Source organism: Kuraishia capsulata, genomic scaffold, assembly GCF_000576695.1.
Source record: "Kuraishia capsulata CBS 1993 genomic scaffold, Kuraishia_capsulata_scaffold_2, whole genome shotgun sequence".
Classification (NCBI taxonomy): domain Eukaryota; kingdom Fungi; phylum Ascomycota; class Pichiomycetes; order Pichiales; family Pichiaceae; genus Kuraishia; species Kuraishia capsulata.
Genome location: NW_019172951.1, coordinates 555,326 through 571,002, shown reverse-complemented (window position 1 = coordinate 571,002; position 15,677 = coordinate 555,326). Strand labels below are relative to the sequence as shown.

The following is a 15,677-nucleotide window of genomic DNA, read 5'->3' as shown; positions in this document are numbered from 1 at the left end:
GCTGCTCGATTTATAGTTTGAGCCGCCTTTGATCATGCTGCCTGCTCCTAGCGCAGGCGAAAAATTTGGGGTTAAAGTAAGTGCGCAGGTCAATCTGCTTGAGCACACGACCTTTTGGACCAGTGTTTAATCTTCGACCAATTGTAGTTGGTAAAAATGACTTGAAGCTCTGCTAGGTCTGATATAATGGAGCTATCGAATCTTGTCTATGAATATTTGCATACATTCCATCCGTCTCGGGCAGTCTTAAGTCAAGATCTAAGGAATGCTTGGTATGTTTCGTGTCCGAATCTAATTTTCCCAATCGGGCACCATTATCGAATTCAATCAAGACTACTGATCTGCTTCTTTGGAGCTTCTAAACCTCAAGCCTTCAAGCTTCTTAGTTCTCTATTGTAAAACGTTATAGTGGGGCAGATATCTCGCATGATGAGGCCCTCATTTCGCTCAGTTGACAATTCTGGACCAGTCGCTCTCAATTCTTCCATATTGGTAATCGGCGATCCAGTCATTGACGTTCTTGGTCAGCTCACCAAACTGCTCGTTTGGAAGCAATGGAACTTGGATTTGCTTTCCGTTCCAGCCAATCTCCTTTATTGGAGACACAACTGCAGCGGTTCCGGAGCCAAAGGCCTCAACGAGCTCTCCAATGTCAGATCTGTCAGCAATTTCCTTGATGGTACAGTATCTCTCGCTGATGGTCCATTCAGCAGGGTTAAGCTTCTCGCGTGCAAGAGCAAGCACAGAGTCTCTGGTGACACCTTCTAGGATGGTTCCGTCAAGAGGAGCAGTCACAAGTTCTTTGGTTCCGTCAGCGTTCTTGAAAACAACAAAGAAGTTCATGGTTCCAACCTCAGTCACGTTGCCTTCTGGGCCAAACAACCAAAGATTCTGCTGGTAACCACGGCTGGCGGCATCAAGCTGAGGACGAATGCAAGGAGCATAGTTAGCTCCCAACTTCTTGTCACCAACACCACCTGGCCAGGCTCTAGTAGCGTAATCAGTGGCCTCGAGTCTCACAGCCTTAAATCCGGTCTTGTAGTATGGTCCAACAGGCGAGCAAATTACGAACAACAGGGCCTTGTCGGGTATTCCGACACCAAGACCCGCAGTGGTTCCGATCAAGGTTGGGCGAATGTACAGCGAATATCCCTTTCCAACAGGGATGAAGTCCTGGTCGAGCTTGACAAGGTCACCAATCAAACCGATCAGTTCCTCGGAGTCAAAAGTGGGCAAGCATATGCGCTCGGCACTTTTGTTCATGCGCTTCATATTCAGATCTGGTCTGAACATACGGACACGGTTCTGGTCGTCACGGTAAGCCTTGAGACCTTCAAAAAGCTCAAAGGCGTAGTGGAACACACACGAAGATGGGTCCAGCGTCAAAGGCCCATAAGGCTTGATCTCAGGAGCAGACCATCCCTTGGAAGCATCCCACTCGATAGCCAGCATGTGGTCGGTGAAAGACTGGCCGAACACCAACTCTGAGTTGGGCAGCTTCGCCTTTGGCGCCGCGGTTTTAGTCACCTTAAGCAAAGAGCGATCCAGCTTAGACATGGTTGATAACCCTCGGGAGAAAATTTTGCTGAACATTGAAAAATTTGTAAAGCCAGCGCCGTGGTGTTTATATAGGGAAGAGGGTCTCGGTCTCTACAATGGCCGATGGAAAAATAACGGGCGTGGATTGGTGCAAAAGAGTCATAGACTCATAGGATAAAATCGCGGCTAGCCACGGAAAGCGTGCCGTTACGGTATTGGGGTCGTGGATCTTTGAATTTTCAGGCTAACTCCAGATTTGGCCTTTAGATCTGATTTGAAGGCCTTGCTTTATGGTTGGGTCATACTTTTTACTATTTCTCAATGTCGAAAAGAGAAGTCAGAAAACACATCAGAAAAGTTCTCAATACCCTCAGTGATGCGCGACTGGAGTCTCAGTCGACTTGTGTGGCTGAACAGCTCCGTGCGTTAAAGTGCTACAGAGAGGCCTCTAACGTGTCTGTGTATCTCAGTATGCCAAAGGAGGAGCTGCGAACTCTCCAAATACTGGCAAACGCACATTCAGATGGGAAACGTGTGTTTATTCCACGGATCACATTGAGCAAAGAAAATTCTAATTATATAGGCGACCGCAGTGACCATTTGACGATGCTGCTTCAATCAGAAGCTCAGATAGCACAGCTAAGGCCTCGTGGAAAATACGCCTTGCTAGAACCACAAAACTACGAGCCATCGCTAGATGCTGCCAACTGCGGTGGACTTGATCTGGTGGTGGTGCCTGGGATGGCATTCACACAAAACGGTGCACGATTAGGTCACGGAAAGGGTTATTATGACGACTACATCAAGAGACACGAGATCATAACCGGTAGACGACCTGTGTTGGTCGGGGTGGCGCTACAGGAGCAGATTCTTGAGTCTCTACCGTTAGAGGGACATGATGAAAAACTTGACTATGTTCTTGTGGCAACGAAAAGTTGAATGAGTATATTTTTCACTCCAAACCAGGGGCCTCGTGTAGCACGTTGGCGGCAGCACTGATAGTGATGGAGGTATTGTCTGGTTCAACAAACTCCTTGATGACCTTACCATGATCTAAAACCAAAGCGTAACGCTTGGATCTGAAATTGCCGAAAAGAGCAGTAGCATCAAATAGCAGTCCAGCTGTCTTACTGAACTCGCCCGTCGGGTCTGCGAGGAACTCGTAGTTCTCCACGTTGTTGATGGTATTGAGCAGTTGAGTTTTCCAGGCGTTCATTACAAACACATCGTTCACGGAGACGAAATAGATCTTGTGGTATCCCTTGGCAAAGAAATCTGGTGCAGTCTTGAGGTATCCGGGGATATGAGTATTGGTGCAGCCTCCAGAGAAGGCACCGGGAACACCAACAACAATTGCACGGGTCTAGAAGATGTTAGCAAATAACTCTCAGGTTCATAACGAAACTCCGCAATATTGAAACTCACATTTTCAAGTTCTTTGGCCAGCTCAAACTTGTTATCGGGGGTTCCAGAAAAGAGTGGCACCGAAGGAATTACATCAAGTCGGCACAATTGGGACGTGGAAAACATCCGCTTGGAAAAAAGGTTTCTCGCAATTGACATGGCCGTGTATATAACTGTGACTGGGTAGAAGGATAGATTCAAGAGTCAATGGGAAAAACCAGTTGTTGAGGTATGGGTTATATCTATGTATACAATCTGGGTAATGGAGAAAGGCGGCACTCCAGCATGGCCGAGAGACCCGGCAGAAATGGCAGAATTGGCAGCCTTATCCTTGATGGTAGATTTGTTTCCTAGTTCGTGTGGGGTTCGGATGGGGTTAAACTTATGGAAAAGGTAGTGAAGTAAATAAGGCTATAATGATGTTTTTATGTGTTACGTTATGTATTCAAAAGCGAAGTTATTGTTTCAAAGAGGATACTGGCACAGATAAGTTGGCTGTTATTGCGGCGCCAAATCTGTTGAAACACGCAAAAACTACCACAAAAGGCCGCACTCAGCATATCAAACCACAAGTCCAGGGTAGGTGGAAGTGTACGGGTCATCCTTCTCGCGCTTCTTGTACTCTTCGGGCATCAGCAATGCGGTGGCATCCCGACCATTAACACCACCACAGAATGGGTAGCTCATGGTGATCCCAAGTGCCTTGATGGCAGTGAGAGAAAGAGACTTGAAGTATTCAAGTGGGGTCCCCAAAAGGATGTTCTCTTCTTGTCTCAAAGTACCCTGAGTCATGAACAAAATGACTTGAGTACGATATTCGCTCTCGGTGGTGTTTGCGGATCCCCCGTGATAGCACGAAGCAAGCATGAAAAAGCAATCACCTCTTTCAAGTTCTGCGTAAACTGCTTCATCTTTAAGTGGTTTGCGCATGTGTGACCACAGATGCGATCCTGGAACAAACCGGGTTGCCCCATTCTGCTTTGTTGTCTTTGACAATGCCAGAACTGTTCCTACTGCCGTTTCTGTTCCGTACTCGTACCTGTCCATGTGCTTTCTGATGTTGTGGTGAAGGATATCATCACGATGAAGGACTTGATCTGGTGCTCCAGGCCCAATCCTGAACGAAATACAAGAATTATGCTGTGCTGGAGAGTAGCCAGTGATAACCTCGTCTCCAACCCAAAAACAGTTTTCTTTTCCAAGAATTGCATCCGAAACTGCCAGGTTGAGAGGATGGCACACAAACTCTTCTGTGGTTACCAGCGACTTCTTGCACATTGCGGGGACAGAAATCGTCTGGGTTGGCAGAAACGAGCCATTGTACTTGCGGCCATCAATGATGAGGGCATCAACGTCTTGCTCAATTAGGTCCACTTTCTCCTTAGGAAGATAGTTTTTCACGATGCATCCGCCGTATCTCTCCAGCTTGGCCAGTACTTGCTCTTTTGTTGGTGAAACAAGGGTGAGATCCTCTGCAGTGCATTTGACCGCAACGTCTTCAGGGAATGCCTGAACCTCAGCGTACTTGACTCCGTCCTTCTCGATAATCTTGAAAGCGTCTGCTGTTTGCGAAATCATTATATATGTAATAATTATCGCAGATTTAATTGCAAATCATTTGGAGGACTGCCTTCTTTCCAGCCAATTTAAGTATAGCTGCGATTTGATCATAGATAAGGTGAGTTACCGCATTAGGAAGACGTGCGGATTAGCTTCCGCTCAACTGTCAAAGGCGGTTGGAACTTCCAGAAATGACTCTAGAGGGCTTGACATCCCCCTTAAGATGATAAACTTCTGGTTCTGTCATAATAAAAGATTTCTTTTCGGGCTCAAGGTAAACCTCAGCGTCGCACAGTGATGTGCCTGTCAACGGGATCAAAGTTACAGTGAAGAGTCCTAAGAAGGTCATGTGCGCAAGTCGTGTGAAAAGGTCAAACAACTAATCTCAAAATTGAACCTTTCTATGTTCGATTTTTGCAGGTCACTCGTACAGTCAATTGCCTTAGTCTTGCATACATTTTCAAATTTTTGAGGCTTTTAAAGTTTCCATTCCATACATATATGCCTAATTTCCTGGCCATAGGTCCTGCAGACCCATCACACTGGTCACTACACCGAAAAGACCAATCTTTCCGTCATCGTGACCCAAAGCACCCATTCCGTTCAAAGCAATGAGAGCATCCAAGACATCCTTTCCAAGATTGCGCTTGGCCGAGGCAAGCTGTCTGAGCGCAGCCTTATCGACCTCTACCACGTCAGTCTTCTCATTGAACTCAATTGTCGATTTGGCATAGCCAATCTGGTAGTTACGCAAGTCTTGAACCAAAGATCCAAGCAGCGCAATGAACCAAAATCCGGACGCGATTTTCGCCAACTTGGGGAACCGTTTGGCACTCACCAGTCCAAGTAGTTTAAACCATTGAAGCGAATCTGCTGAAAGATATGCAGCAAACCCAAGCTGTTTCACAATAGCTCCTGCGCGCAAATAGGCATCACCGAGCTCGTTATCGTACAACCGAGATGCTGCCGTCAGATGGCTCAATGGCTTCAGAAATCTCAATGCCTTTCTGTCGAGAGTCACTACTCCCTGGATACGTCTGACCACGGCAGCGAGCTCAACTGATCCGTTACGAACCAGATGGAAAGCTGCCAGGCGACATAGGTATTGAATCAGACGCAGACACTTTTCCCTTCCAGCACTGGTGTCCAGGAACTTGATCAACTTTTGAATGGTTGGATGGTAAGTGAGAGTATCGTAGACCATTGTTGCGCAGTAGTTGTAGTGGTGGTAAATGGGAGTTATGTTTTCTCTGTGTTGTTGATTTGTTTTGCTTAGTTGTAAGCTTCCGTTGTTTTCTCACAGCAATCAGCGGTTACAGTTGGTTTGCGGAGGGGACAAGATAGCCTATGGCTGCACGTTTTGTCAAAAGGAACACCGGGGACTTTTTATCAGCTGTAACGCGATCGGAATAAGAACCGAACTTTAGGCACTAGAGTGAGGCTTCTCAGTGGTATTTATAAGGAGCGTGCTCGGCAACAATCTACTTAGCCATACCATGTGAATAGTCAAATCACCATGTGCCGCGAGAGTTGCCTCCCCGCCCTCTGTCATTTGCGAGAGGGTTAATAGCTTATTTTGTTGTACACGAAATCTTTGTTGGTACACTTTGTTTCCCGAGGCCTCGTTTCTACGCGTATGTCTTTCCTTAGCCAGTTAGTGTTTGAGCGCGTTCAGCTGAATTATTAGCATGGAATACTACGATATAGACGACATAATTGCTGATTCTCAGGTATGTTATTATATTTCGCTTATTTACCTGACCAGTTTCTAATATCCACAGCGACTGCCTGTCAAGTTCCAGATATCCGTACCCGGACTCGGGTACCTTGAAGGCAACCCAGGAAAACAGGTTTCTAAGGACTCGCGAATGGAACTACCGCTTTGGCTAGCTCTTATCCTCGCCATTTGTCCTATTGACGATTCAGAGGACTCCGGACAGAACTTTGTGGAACTTCTTCCCCCCGAATTCCTAAGTGCCAAGGTCCAGAATGCAATCAAGTCAAGTCCAGCCACAATTGACTTGCACTCAATCCTGCCTCACTTTTATAATTTTGTCGTGAAATGGTGCTGGCTTTTTGAAGATGCACAGCTCGTGCAGTTGTGTCTAGATATGCTTCGCGAACGCGCTGCTGAAATTAATAGCAGAAGCTCCAACTCCACCGCGCGCCAAAATCTCGACCAGATCAATAAACTGGATGAATTTGAAAAGCGCATTTTCAAACTCAACTACGACAGTTTTAAAGATCTCAAGCAGTGGTTAGCGGCCCAACATCCGTGACTTCAGGTCGTGCTGGACCTGTGCGGTGGTTGTGTTGGTCTGTGATGCCTTGAGTAGGACGTAGTCCTTGTTCTCAATACTGTTGACGATGACTTGTGTCTTTTTCTGTTCTTCGACACTTTTTGTTGGCATTTGGCGATTGATTGTGGATGCAAATACTAACGAGGTGCAGTTCAGCATGTTTTTGATGAGAAACATCAGGCCTGGGGAAATATGTTGTGTACAATCGAATCCTGGTTTGGATTTCACACTACCTCGAAGGTTACACATTTGTGTTTTCTGACAAGATAGATGCATTCGTTTTGATGAAGACACCATTTTTGTTCTTCTCACATAGATGTCCGATTTATCTGAGGCCGAGAAGAGAAACTTACTGAGGCAGCGGAGGCTTGCCAAAGCTAAGATGGGTGCCGACCGACTCAACAAGATTACGGGAATGAACCAATCCTACAAGGAACCAGAGGCGGTCGTTGAGAGCACCACAAAGTCGACCGGTCAGGCCACCCTCCAATCGGCCAAACAAGCGCACGATTTCTCACACATTTCAGAAGTGGAGAGTGTATCGCATCTTACCGCGGCGGATCCGGACATGATGGATATTTCGGCCTTCCAGCCGACTTTTCACGATCACATGTTTGGGAAGTCTGATGAGCCCATGGAATCTCCAGAATTGGTAGAGTACAGGGCAAAGCAGGCTGAATATGTGAGATACCACACACAATTTGTGACGTCGGTATTCCTCTTGTTGAGATATTTCGCATATGCGATATTATTCTGTATCCCGGATCTCACCTTGAAAAATTGGCTGTTGATACTTCATGTGTCCTTTCAAATCATATATGCGTTGGTAGTTTCAAACTTGGAAAACTTTCAGCCGTCTTCAATGCTGTCTGGTATAATTTCAACTCTCCAACAATTTTTGCCTCCAGTTTGGGTTGGTCGTCTGAAGACTGTCTTCAAGTTACAGGAAGTGGTGGATCTTTCACTTGCTGACTTTAGCTTTGTTGTATGTGTCTATGGGCTCAAGTCCATCTTTAGCCTTTGAAAGAGTGTATAATTTTTCTGCATATCTAGTCTAATCTTCAGCTGTGCCGACTATCTCCATCCATGTCTTGTTCTCCTTGCGTAGCTCCTCGACAATTTCATCCTTGATCTTTACAGCCAGTCCCGGGCCTTTGTATGCGAAACTGGTGTATAGTTCTACAAATGTGGCTCCACTCTTTGCAAACTCGATTGCATCCTTTCCAGAGCTGATACCTCCGCATCCGACGAGAACAAGATCGGAGTCCCTGGTGTATTTTCTCAGCGTCTTGAAAGCCTTTAGCGCCAAAGGCTTGAGCGGAGGTCCTGAAAGTCCCCCAGTCTCACGTGTATATTTTTCATCACTCAGCAGCGTTGCAGGTCTCTTGATAGTGGTGTTAGACATGATAATTCCATCGATCTTAGCTTCCTTCGCAGAGGTTGCGATTGCTTTGATTTCGACTTCCGTCAGGTCAGGTGCCACTTTCACCATAACTGGTGGTTTACGTGTTGGATCAATGATCTCGCCAGAAAGACCATCTCTCTCTTTAACCACAGTCTTGAGCAAGTTGGTGAGCTTGTTTTCGCTTTGCAGGTTTCTGAGGCCTGGAGTATTAGGAGACGAAACGTTAATCACCAGGACGTCAGCATAAGGTCCAAATCTCTGAACTCCCAAAACGTAGTCATCAATCTCATCGCCCGTCTTATTTTTACCGAGGTTGATTCCCAACAGCTTGTTTTGTCTGAAAGCGTTGGAGTATGGGCTAGGCTCCTTTTCCAAAAACTTTTCGAGTCTCTGCCTCAAAGTGGCCAACACATCAAAATGGCCCGAGGAATTGAATCCATACCTGTTGATGACAGCATCGTCCCTTCCCAGTCTGAAAAATCTGGGCTTCGGGTTTCCCGGCTGTGGTTTCGGGGTAATTGAACCGATTTCGACGTATCCGAAGCCGAGGTCCAACAATGGGTCAATTACCTCACCATGCTTGTCAAGCCCAGCAGCGACCCCAACAGGATTGGACAAGGTCCTTCCAAAAACCTCGACCTTGAGTACCTCGTCATCTCTGTCAAAAAACAGCCTTGGGCTCAGTCCATTTTTCATGGCCCAGATCCCAAGCTTGTGACCTTCCTCTCCGTCTGTAACAAGTCTGATCAAAGGACAGAAGACATATTCGGAGATGGCAGATCTTGCATCAAAGCAATACAGTCCGAACCCAACGGCGCCTAACCCAAAAAAGAGTCCTCCAAAGATAGAAGATCTCTGTTTCAGTGGGGCGTCTACAGTTTTGGATGCAGCCCGAAACACCGAAGAGCTGAACGATCTCTTGCCAAGAGTACTGGCAAGCTTTTTTCCCAACATTGTGGATTGAAGCAAAGAAAAAGAGAAATGGATATTTTTCAGATCTCTCTTTGGGCCGAAACCTGACCTTCTGGAAAAAAGTCAGGTGCTATCAGCATCTCCTGCATGGTTTGGGTAACCGACAAATCTTTGTCAGACACGAAGTTTAGGCGAACGTTTTTGTTTGAATCCAAATGCTTTCGGTTTGTTAGTAGACAATTCAAAAAACTCTTGATTGAAAGTGTACTGATTCTTACCAAGAATATCGGGTCTTTGATACTGTTGCGCGGCAAATGCATGATCAAGGCCCTGCTTGCCCATCCAACCATATCTCCTGATCCCACCACTTCACCTATGCTTGCACTTGTGAACCACAAATCTAAAAGAATATAGCTTCTGTGACCTTTGTTGTACCATGTAAATCCCATTATTGGACCGTAGCTAGTCTGAGGGTTGATCAGTGCATCGGAGGTGAATGTCTCGAAGAACTTGGGCCAACACTCCAGCCTGTGCTTTTTCTTGATTCTAAACGTAAGGATTCCTCCGCCATCAAAAACTGAAGATTTCACACTCGGTTTTACACCGTTTCTAAACACATGAAATCTTCCCTCTGTACCGGCCCTTATGGCTTCGCTGAATTTGTCCCGGAGGTCAGAGATGTGCTATTGCGTTAGTGACCTCTTCTATTCGATCAAAACTTTTTAAACTTACCTGATACGTGATGATAGGACCTATTTCATCATCTCTGGTCACTTTGTGTACATGTTGGCCAAACCTTGTCGAGGAGAGTTTGTAACTTTTCAGAAATGTTAGTTTTGTTGAAAAACGTGCAAAATTCGAGGAACTTTCTTACTCATCCTTCCACAAATTCCAAATAAAGGGTAATGTGTGATCTTGGCGCTTTGGAGTAAATAAGTTTTGGAATAATTGACGCCGGAAAGTCATTGCTGAAGTAAAGTTACCAACTGATACTTCTTGGAAGGGTTGAGTTTCAGCCTCGCCTGCAGTTGCTGCCATCTCAACCAGGTTTTCCGACAAGTCAGGGGTCCAAACTGCTTTGGATGGAGTCTCGGAGTATTTAAGAGACTGGCCATGGGCAATGCATTCGGCAATGAACGAATCATCCCTGTAAAAGTTCAGAGATACCTCTGTGTTATTTTCGTTGGGCGAGCTTTCCGCAATGTCGTTGTGATGTCGGTGAAAAAGTCTCCTAATACTCAGCGAGCTTCTCTTCCTGGGAACATCATTTTGATTATCTGTTACCTGACCATCTGAATCTGAGTTTTCCAATCCATCTTGCAATCTCCGTTTCAATGAAAGACGGTTTCGAAGCGGAGGAAGCTCTTCTGGGGAAGGAGTCCCAGTAGTATCTGGTGTGTCACCAGACCCGTACCACCAGTCTCTCAAAGTGCGCATTGTTAATTCCAAAAAAGTAAAATTCTGAAACTGTTGTCCTGATGATGGTATAGTCTTAGTCTGTGCTCTAAAATAGTTCTACAACAAACCGCAGTGTTGTAACGCCGCATGTCTGCCATCCATCGCACGGTCGTCCGATATCTAGGAAATTTTTTGGCCTGGGAAGATTTTTAGTTTGAGCCATGATCTTGCAAACAGTACAGTCCGTCCTTTTTCGCAGAATATATAAAAATGGCCAAACCCATTCATGGGAACAATGTTGTTCCCCGGAAAACCGAGGAAAAGTACAAAAGGATGACTAGTCAGGCTCCTGTCACTACCACAGACAAGAAGCTGAGAGGCAGTCTCAAAAGGCTCAACGAACAGCACGATGATGCAGTGAGATCTGCTGCCGGAACAGATATCTTGTTACAAGAGGAGGTTGGTTTCCTTGAAGCTGAAGGAATGGAGAAGACATACAAGTTCAAGCAAGACGATATTAAAGGGGCAGTTGATGTTAGCACAGCAACGAAAGGCTTGGATTTAAGATTACCAGAACTAGGCCCATACACACTCGATTACTCGCGCAATGGAAGAGAGTTGCTGATAGGAGGCACAAAAGGACACGTTGCATCTATGGACTGGAGGACTGGAGTTTTGGACTGTGAATTGCATCTTGGAGAGACGGTTCGCGCTGTAAAGTATCTGCACAATGACCAGTACTTTGCAGTGGCCCAGAAAAAGTACACTTTTATCTACGACAAAACTGGAGCAGAACTGCACAGACTGAAGCAGCATATTGAAGCGACAAACTTAGATTTTTTGCCATACCACTTCTTGCTGGTTTCGTCTGGAGCCACAGGGTTCTTGAAGTACCATGATGTATCCACAGGAACGTTGGTTTCTGAACTACGAACGAAACTAGGTCCCACCCAGTGTATGGCGCAGAATCCGTGGAATGCAGTGATGCATCTCGGTCATGGAAACGGTCAGGTAACTCTGTGGGCTCCAAATATGTCTTCTTCCCTGGTGAAGATACAGGCATGCAAGGGTCCAATCAGATCTGTTGCTGTTAACAGAGACGGACGCTACATGGTTGTGGCAGGTGCAGACAAGACAGTAAAGGTTTGGGATGTGAGAACATTCAGAGAAGTCGAATCATACTACACACTCACGCCTGCTTCTTCAGTTGATATATCGGATACAGGACTGGTTTCAGTCGGTTGGAGCTCGCATGTCACTGTGTGGAAGGACCTATTGAAGACGAGGCAAAAATCGCCATATATGAACGAACTGTTACCATCTTGTCCAGTGGAAACTACTCAGTTTGTCCCATTTGAAGATATACTCGGTGTTGGCCACAGAAACGGTGTCACCAATCTGATTATACCTGGTGCTGGTGAGGCCAATTACGATGCCTTGGAGGTAAACCCATTCGAGACTGCCAAACAGAGACAGCAGTCGGAAGTGCGCTCATTGATCAACAAGCTGTCGCCTGACATGATTTCTTTGGACCCAGATTTCATTGGAACAGTCGATAAAAGGGCCAACCAACAGAGACTGACTCCAGCACAACTATCACAGATCACACTATCGAAAAAGGAGAAGGAGGCAGCAGAAGCAAAGGAAGAGGTTAGGCCTGATGTCAAAAGTAAAAACTCGGCTCTGCGAAGACACAAGCGTAAGATGAGACAGAACGTTATCCATGAACGTTCTACTCGTGTTGATGCCGCTCTCAAAAAGGAGAAGGAACTAAGAAAGAAGAAGTTGGATAGGGCCAGAGGTGTTCCAGAAGAAAAGGATCTTCTTGGACCTGCGCTCTCAAGGTTTGTCTAAAATGATGGATAGATGATTTTATAATCGATTGGAAGTTCGTCCAGTGGAAAACACAGTTACATGAACCAATGAGGATCAGTCAATGAATATAAACTACGCAGGCAGTGTTTCAAAATTTTATATTTCTATCTTCTTTATGGGATTATTTTGCTTCCTCTTCATCATCGCTATCCTCCAAAGTAAATGGGTCGGGCAGTGGAGCGTCAGTGTTGTTCAGCTCCCTCACTGTCTTGATACGATCCAACGGCTCACCAAACTGAGCATCCTTCAACACAACTATACCGCTTGTTCCCTTGAACTTCCTGATCGGAGTGAACCTCTCATCTTTCACGAAAGCAATGTACTTGAGCTGAGATGGAACAACCCTGCTCATGTTATTGAGCTTGTATGGAGTCTGGGTGTAATAAGTGTTGGATGATGAAGAATCTTCTTCGTTGTCGGCAACGGTTTCGTCATTCGAGAGCTCTTCGGCCACTGGCTCAGAGACTTCTGGCTTTGCGGGTTCATCATCAACATCCATCTTGTCCTCAACCTTGACCTCCTCTTCTTTCTTCTCCTTTTCAGCCTTGACCTTCTTCGCTCTGGCTTTGGCTCTCACGGTAGTAGATAGAACGGCAGTTGCCACTTTTTCAGGTTGCTTCTCGACTGCAGTCTCGACCTTTGGAGGGTATCCAAAAAGATCGGGCTTAGTGTGACAGTTGATCTCGAACTTTGGAACTTTGAAGTCTTCACGAATTCCAATAATGGATGTGGGCGTGAAAGACAGGGCAAGGAAGTGTGTGAATGGAAACCAATACCAGTACTGGGAGAACACTGTGAGACCGACGATCGCCTTCATATTGAGAGTTCCTGTTTGAGAATTCTCTAGCTGAATGGTCACATTGCGTCCACCAGCATCGATGATACCCTGTGCTAAGGCAGCGCCAAATTTAGCAAGTGAGTCTTCATTTTTGTTTCCAACAACCTTGGCAAATGATTCTTTGACCTCATTGACCTTGGGAAAGGTTTTCTCATTCTGTTGAATCATGATCATCGACATGGCTATATGAGCTCCCTGTCTGACAAAATCAACGGCATCCTTGGTCAATGGCTCCAAAACTTCAACTGCGGCTGGAAGACCACGGCCAGCACAAGAGATACCCAAAGCCATGGCAGTACCATAGCGGACATGAGGGTTATGGGACTCAGATAGGAGTTCAACGATGGTTGGAACTGTTGTGTAATCACGAAGTAGAACGAAACCCAGAGCTGTAACGGCAGCTCTTCTAACGTTGTCAGAAGAATCCGAAACTGCAATGTGCAACAAGCGCTTGATGGCGGAGTTGTTACTAGTTCCACAGTAAGCCAGTGCCAGAGTATAAGCACCACCATAACGGAGTATAGGATCTTGGTGCTTCAGCAATTGGTCGATCATTGGTTCTGCAGAAGTTTCTTTTCCGTAGCAAACAAGAGCAATACCTATCGCAAGACCACGAACAATGGTTTCATGCTGAGTCTCTTGGGCGTATTGGAACATGTTGTATAGGGCATTGTCATCACCTGAACCCAGCATTACCAATCCCATTGCCAAACCTGCTGCCTCACCTGCGACGGCTGAATCAGCATAGAGAATAGTCTTGAGCTCCTCGTAGATTTCCTCGCTTCCTAGACCCATACCTGCAACACCCACACCTAGACAAGCACCATGGAGAACAACGTCCACGTTTTTGTCATCACTGGCAGAGTTGTTTTCCACGATCTTCTCTTTCAAAAATTCGATCACTTCCTTACCGTGACCTGCGTATACCAATCCAAGTCCAAATAGCGAACCACCATTGGTGTAAGGTGAACTTGTACTTCCAGGAAGGTATGGTTTCAGAAGGTTCATACCCTGCGAAAGGTTACCTTTGTGGATAACACCCAAAGCAGCGGTAGCAGAAAATTTCGACCAATTGGTGGCCTTCCCCAGCCACTCAAGGTTGCTTCTGAAGAAAGAATCGTCAGTGGTACCAGCATGCATGAATGCATTCTGGAAAGTGATAGCCGAGTGGAAAATCGAGTTTCTGCCGTCCAACTGCTGCTTGCTCTTGTTTAGGATCGAGATATCGGTATTGTTGTTGTTGTAGAGGAAGGTGATGTCCAGATCACAGGTTGGAACACCCGATAGAACCTTCAGCAATTTTGCAAGTTCTTTGTTGGTTTGATCTAGGTTTTCGTCCTTGGTGAGGATCTCAGAGGTTTTGTCCAAAAGCTCTTGCGACGCTGAGTTGACTAGATCGAATGCCACTTGGAATGCAGTGAGGTGATCACCGTTCACCAAAAGCTCCTTGAAAATCTTGTGTGCAAGAGTGTAGTCATTCAATTGTACTATTATCTTGGAGATCATGAAGTAATCAGGCGACTTGAGCGAGAGAATTATCAACACCAGAGTGTTCAAGATTTGTACCCTCAAACCGATGTTGGCAATCACGGTGGTGACTGAAGAAAGAACATAGCCCACAAGGGACAAAACCGATTCTTCATTAGCTGAGGTCCGCAGCTGGGTTCTGATAATATCCTCGACAATGTCCAGGCGATAACTTTCCATTGCGATACCCAAAGCCAGCTTTATCTCGCCCTGGCTAATACACTTCTCCAGCATTTTCTCAAAAATTAGAGTCAATTGCGAGTTGATTTTCACACTTGGGTCAGAGAACTTTGTCTGAGACAAGGAAATGTATCTGTCGATACATTTCGAGATAATAGTCTCGACGTATTCGGTCTTCTCGTCCAAATCAAAGGCGCTTTCAGAGCACAAGGAGTACTTCACAGACGAATCATAATCACCCAAATTATAGTACACTTTGGAAGCAACGAGCGCAGCCAAAGCACGGTGCGAGAACTTCTCGTCTTCGTATAAAGCCTCAATTTCGGTAATGTTGTTGGCAATCTCAGCCCAGAGTTGATCAACAACCCCATTCAGAGATGACAAAGCATAGGACTTCAGCTCCGGGTCCTCCTCGCTCAACAATGCCAAATATGGCGCAGCAGACGTTAATGCCATGATGAAATTATATCCGAGTCAGCACAAAGATCAGTTTAATACCGACTCTTGATTGAGAAGGCGAATCTTGGTGGATACGTGAACGCAGTTGCCACTTCACGATGTCCGGGAAGCGATGTCAGGATTGGTGCTGGTGCACTACTTTTACTACTACTTAGGCTTTCCGCTTTCGGCTATCAGCTTTCTTTGTCTATACTGTATAAAAAAAGGTAGAAGATATATAACTATGCTGTGTTGAACATTAGAATTTTGTCATTTCCGGATCCTCAAATCGAATAAAGAG

The 15,677-nt window shown here is 45.8% G+C and overlaps 11 protein-coding genes across 11 annotated transcripts; 4 read left to right on the top strand and 7 right to left on the bottom strand.

The window, feature by feature from the left end:
- Window positions 1-447: 447 nt before the first annotated feature.
- Window positions 448-1,593, bottom strand: KUCA_T00001588001 (uncharacterized protein; the record flags this gene model as incomplete). The annotated part of the gene is made up of 1 exon (XM_022603783.1): window positions 448-1,593. One exon carries the CDS (start codon window positions 1,591-1,593, stop codon window positions 448-450), a length of 1,146 nt encoding a protein of 381 aa, XP_022457630.1.
- Window positions 1,594-1,860: 267 nt separating this feature from the next.
- KUCA_T00001587001 (uncharacterized protein) lies at window positions 1,861-2,478 on the top strand (the record flags this gene model as incomplete). The annotated part of the gene is made up of 1 exon (XM_022603782.1): window positions 1,861-2,478. The coding sequence occupies one exon, from the start codon at window positions 1,861-1,863 to the stop codon at window positions 2,476-2,478; it is 618 nt and encodes a 205-aa protein (XP_022457629.1).
- Window positions 2,479-2,491: 13 nt separating this feature from the next.
- On the bottom strand, window positions 2,492-3,102 carry KUCA_T00001586001 (uncharacterized protein; the record flags this gene model as incomplete). Its single annotated transcript, XM_022603781.1, has 2 exons — window positions 2,492-2,902; window positions 2,965-3,102. 2 exons carry the CDS (start codon window positions 3,100-3,102, stop codon window positions 2,492-2,494), a joined length of 549 nt encoding a protein of 182 aa, XP_022457628.1.
- A 402-nt stretch (window positions 3,103-3,504) lies between these two features.
- On the bottom strand, window positions 3,505-4,521 carry KUCA_T00001585001 (uncharacterized protein; the record flags this gene model as incomplete). Its single annotated transcript, XM_022603780.1, has 1 exon — window positions 3,505-4,521. One exon carries the CDS (start codon window positions 4,519-4,521, stop codon window positions 3,505-3,507), a length of 1,017 nt encoding a protein of 338 aa, XP_022457627.1.
- A 487-nt stretch (window positions 4,522-5,008) lies between these two features.
- On the bottom strand, window positions 5,009-5,707 carry KUCA_T00001584001 (uncharacterized protein; the record flags this gene model as incomplete). The annotated part of the gene is made up of 1 exon (XM_022603779.1): window positions 5,009-5,707. One exon carries the CDS (start codon window positions 5,705-5,707, stop codon window positions 5,009-5,011), a length of 699 nt encoding a protein of 232 aa, XP_022457626.1.
- A 484-nt stretch (window positions 5,708-6,191) lies between these two features.
- KUCA_T00001583001 (uncharacterized protein) lies at window positions 6,192-6,782 on the top strand (the record flags this gene model as incomplete). Its single annotated transcript, XM_022603778.1, has 2 exons — window positions 6,192-6,233; window positions 6,285-6,782. 2 exons carry the CDS (start codon window positions 6,192-6,194, stop codon window positions 6,780-6,782), a joined length of 540 nt encoding a protein of 179 aa, XP_022457625.1.
- A 337-nt stretch (window positions 6,783-7,119) lies between these two features.
- KUCA_T00001582001 (uncharacterized protein) lies at window positions 7,120-7,827 on the top strand (the record flags this gene model as incomplete). The annotated part of the gene is made up of 1 exon (XM_022603777.1): window positions 7,120-7,827. One exon carries the CDS (start codon window positions 7,120-7,122, stop codon window positions 7,825-7,827), a length of 708 nt encoding a protein of 235 aa, XP_022457624.1.
- Window positions 7,828-7,857: 30 nt separating this feature from the next.
- Window positions 7,858-9,162, bottom strand: KUCA_T00001581001 (uncharacterized protein; the record flags this gene model as incomplete). Its single annotated transcript, XM_022603776.1, has 1 exon — window positions 7,858-9,162. The coding sequence occupies one exon, from the start codon at window positions 9,160-9,162 to the stop codon at window positions 7,858-7,860; it is 1,305 nt and encodes a 434-aa protein (XP_022457623.1).
- Window positions 9,163-9,200: 38 nt separating this feature from the next.
- Window positions 9,201-10,557, bottom strand: KUCA_T00001580001 (uncharacterized protein; the record flags this gene model as incomplete). Its single annotated transcript, XM_022603775.1, has 3 exons — window positions 9,201-9,803; window positions 9,853-9,937; window positions 9,995-10,557. 3 exons carry the CDS (start codon window positions 10,555-10,557, stop codon window positions 9,201-9,203), a joined length of 1,251 nt encoding a protein of 416 aa, XP_022457622.1.
- Window positions 10,558-10,788: 231 nt separating this feature from the next.
- On the top strand, window positions 10,789-12,372 carry KUCA_T00001579001 (uncharacterized protein; the record flags this gene model as incomplete). Its single annotated transcript, XM_022603773.1, has 1 exon — window positions 10,789-12,372. One exon carries the CDS (start codon window positions 10,789-10,791, stop codon window positions 12,370-12,372), a length of 1,584 nt encoding a protein of 527 aa, XP_022457621.1.
- Window positions 12,373-12,514: 142 nt separating this feature from the next.
- KUCA_T00001578001 (uncharacterized protein) lies at window positions 12,515-15,394 on the bottom strand (the record flags this gene model as incomplete). Its single annotated transcript, XM_022603772.1, has 1 exon — window positions 12,515-15,394. The coding sequence occupies one exon, from the start codon at window positions 15,392-15,394 to the stop codon at window positions 12,515-12,517; it is 2,880 nt and encodes a 959-aa protein (XP_022457620.1).
- Window positions 15,395-15,677: the final 283 nt, after the last annotated feature.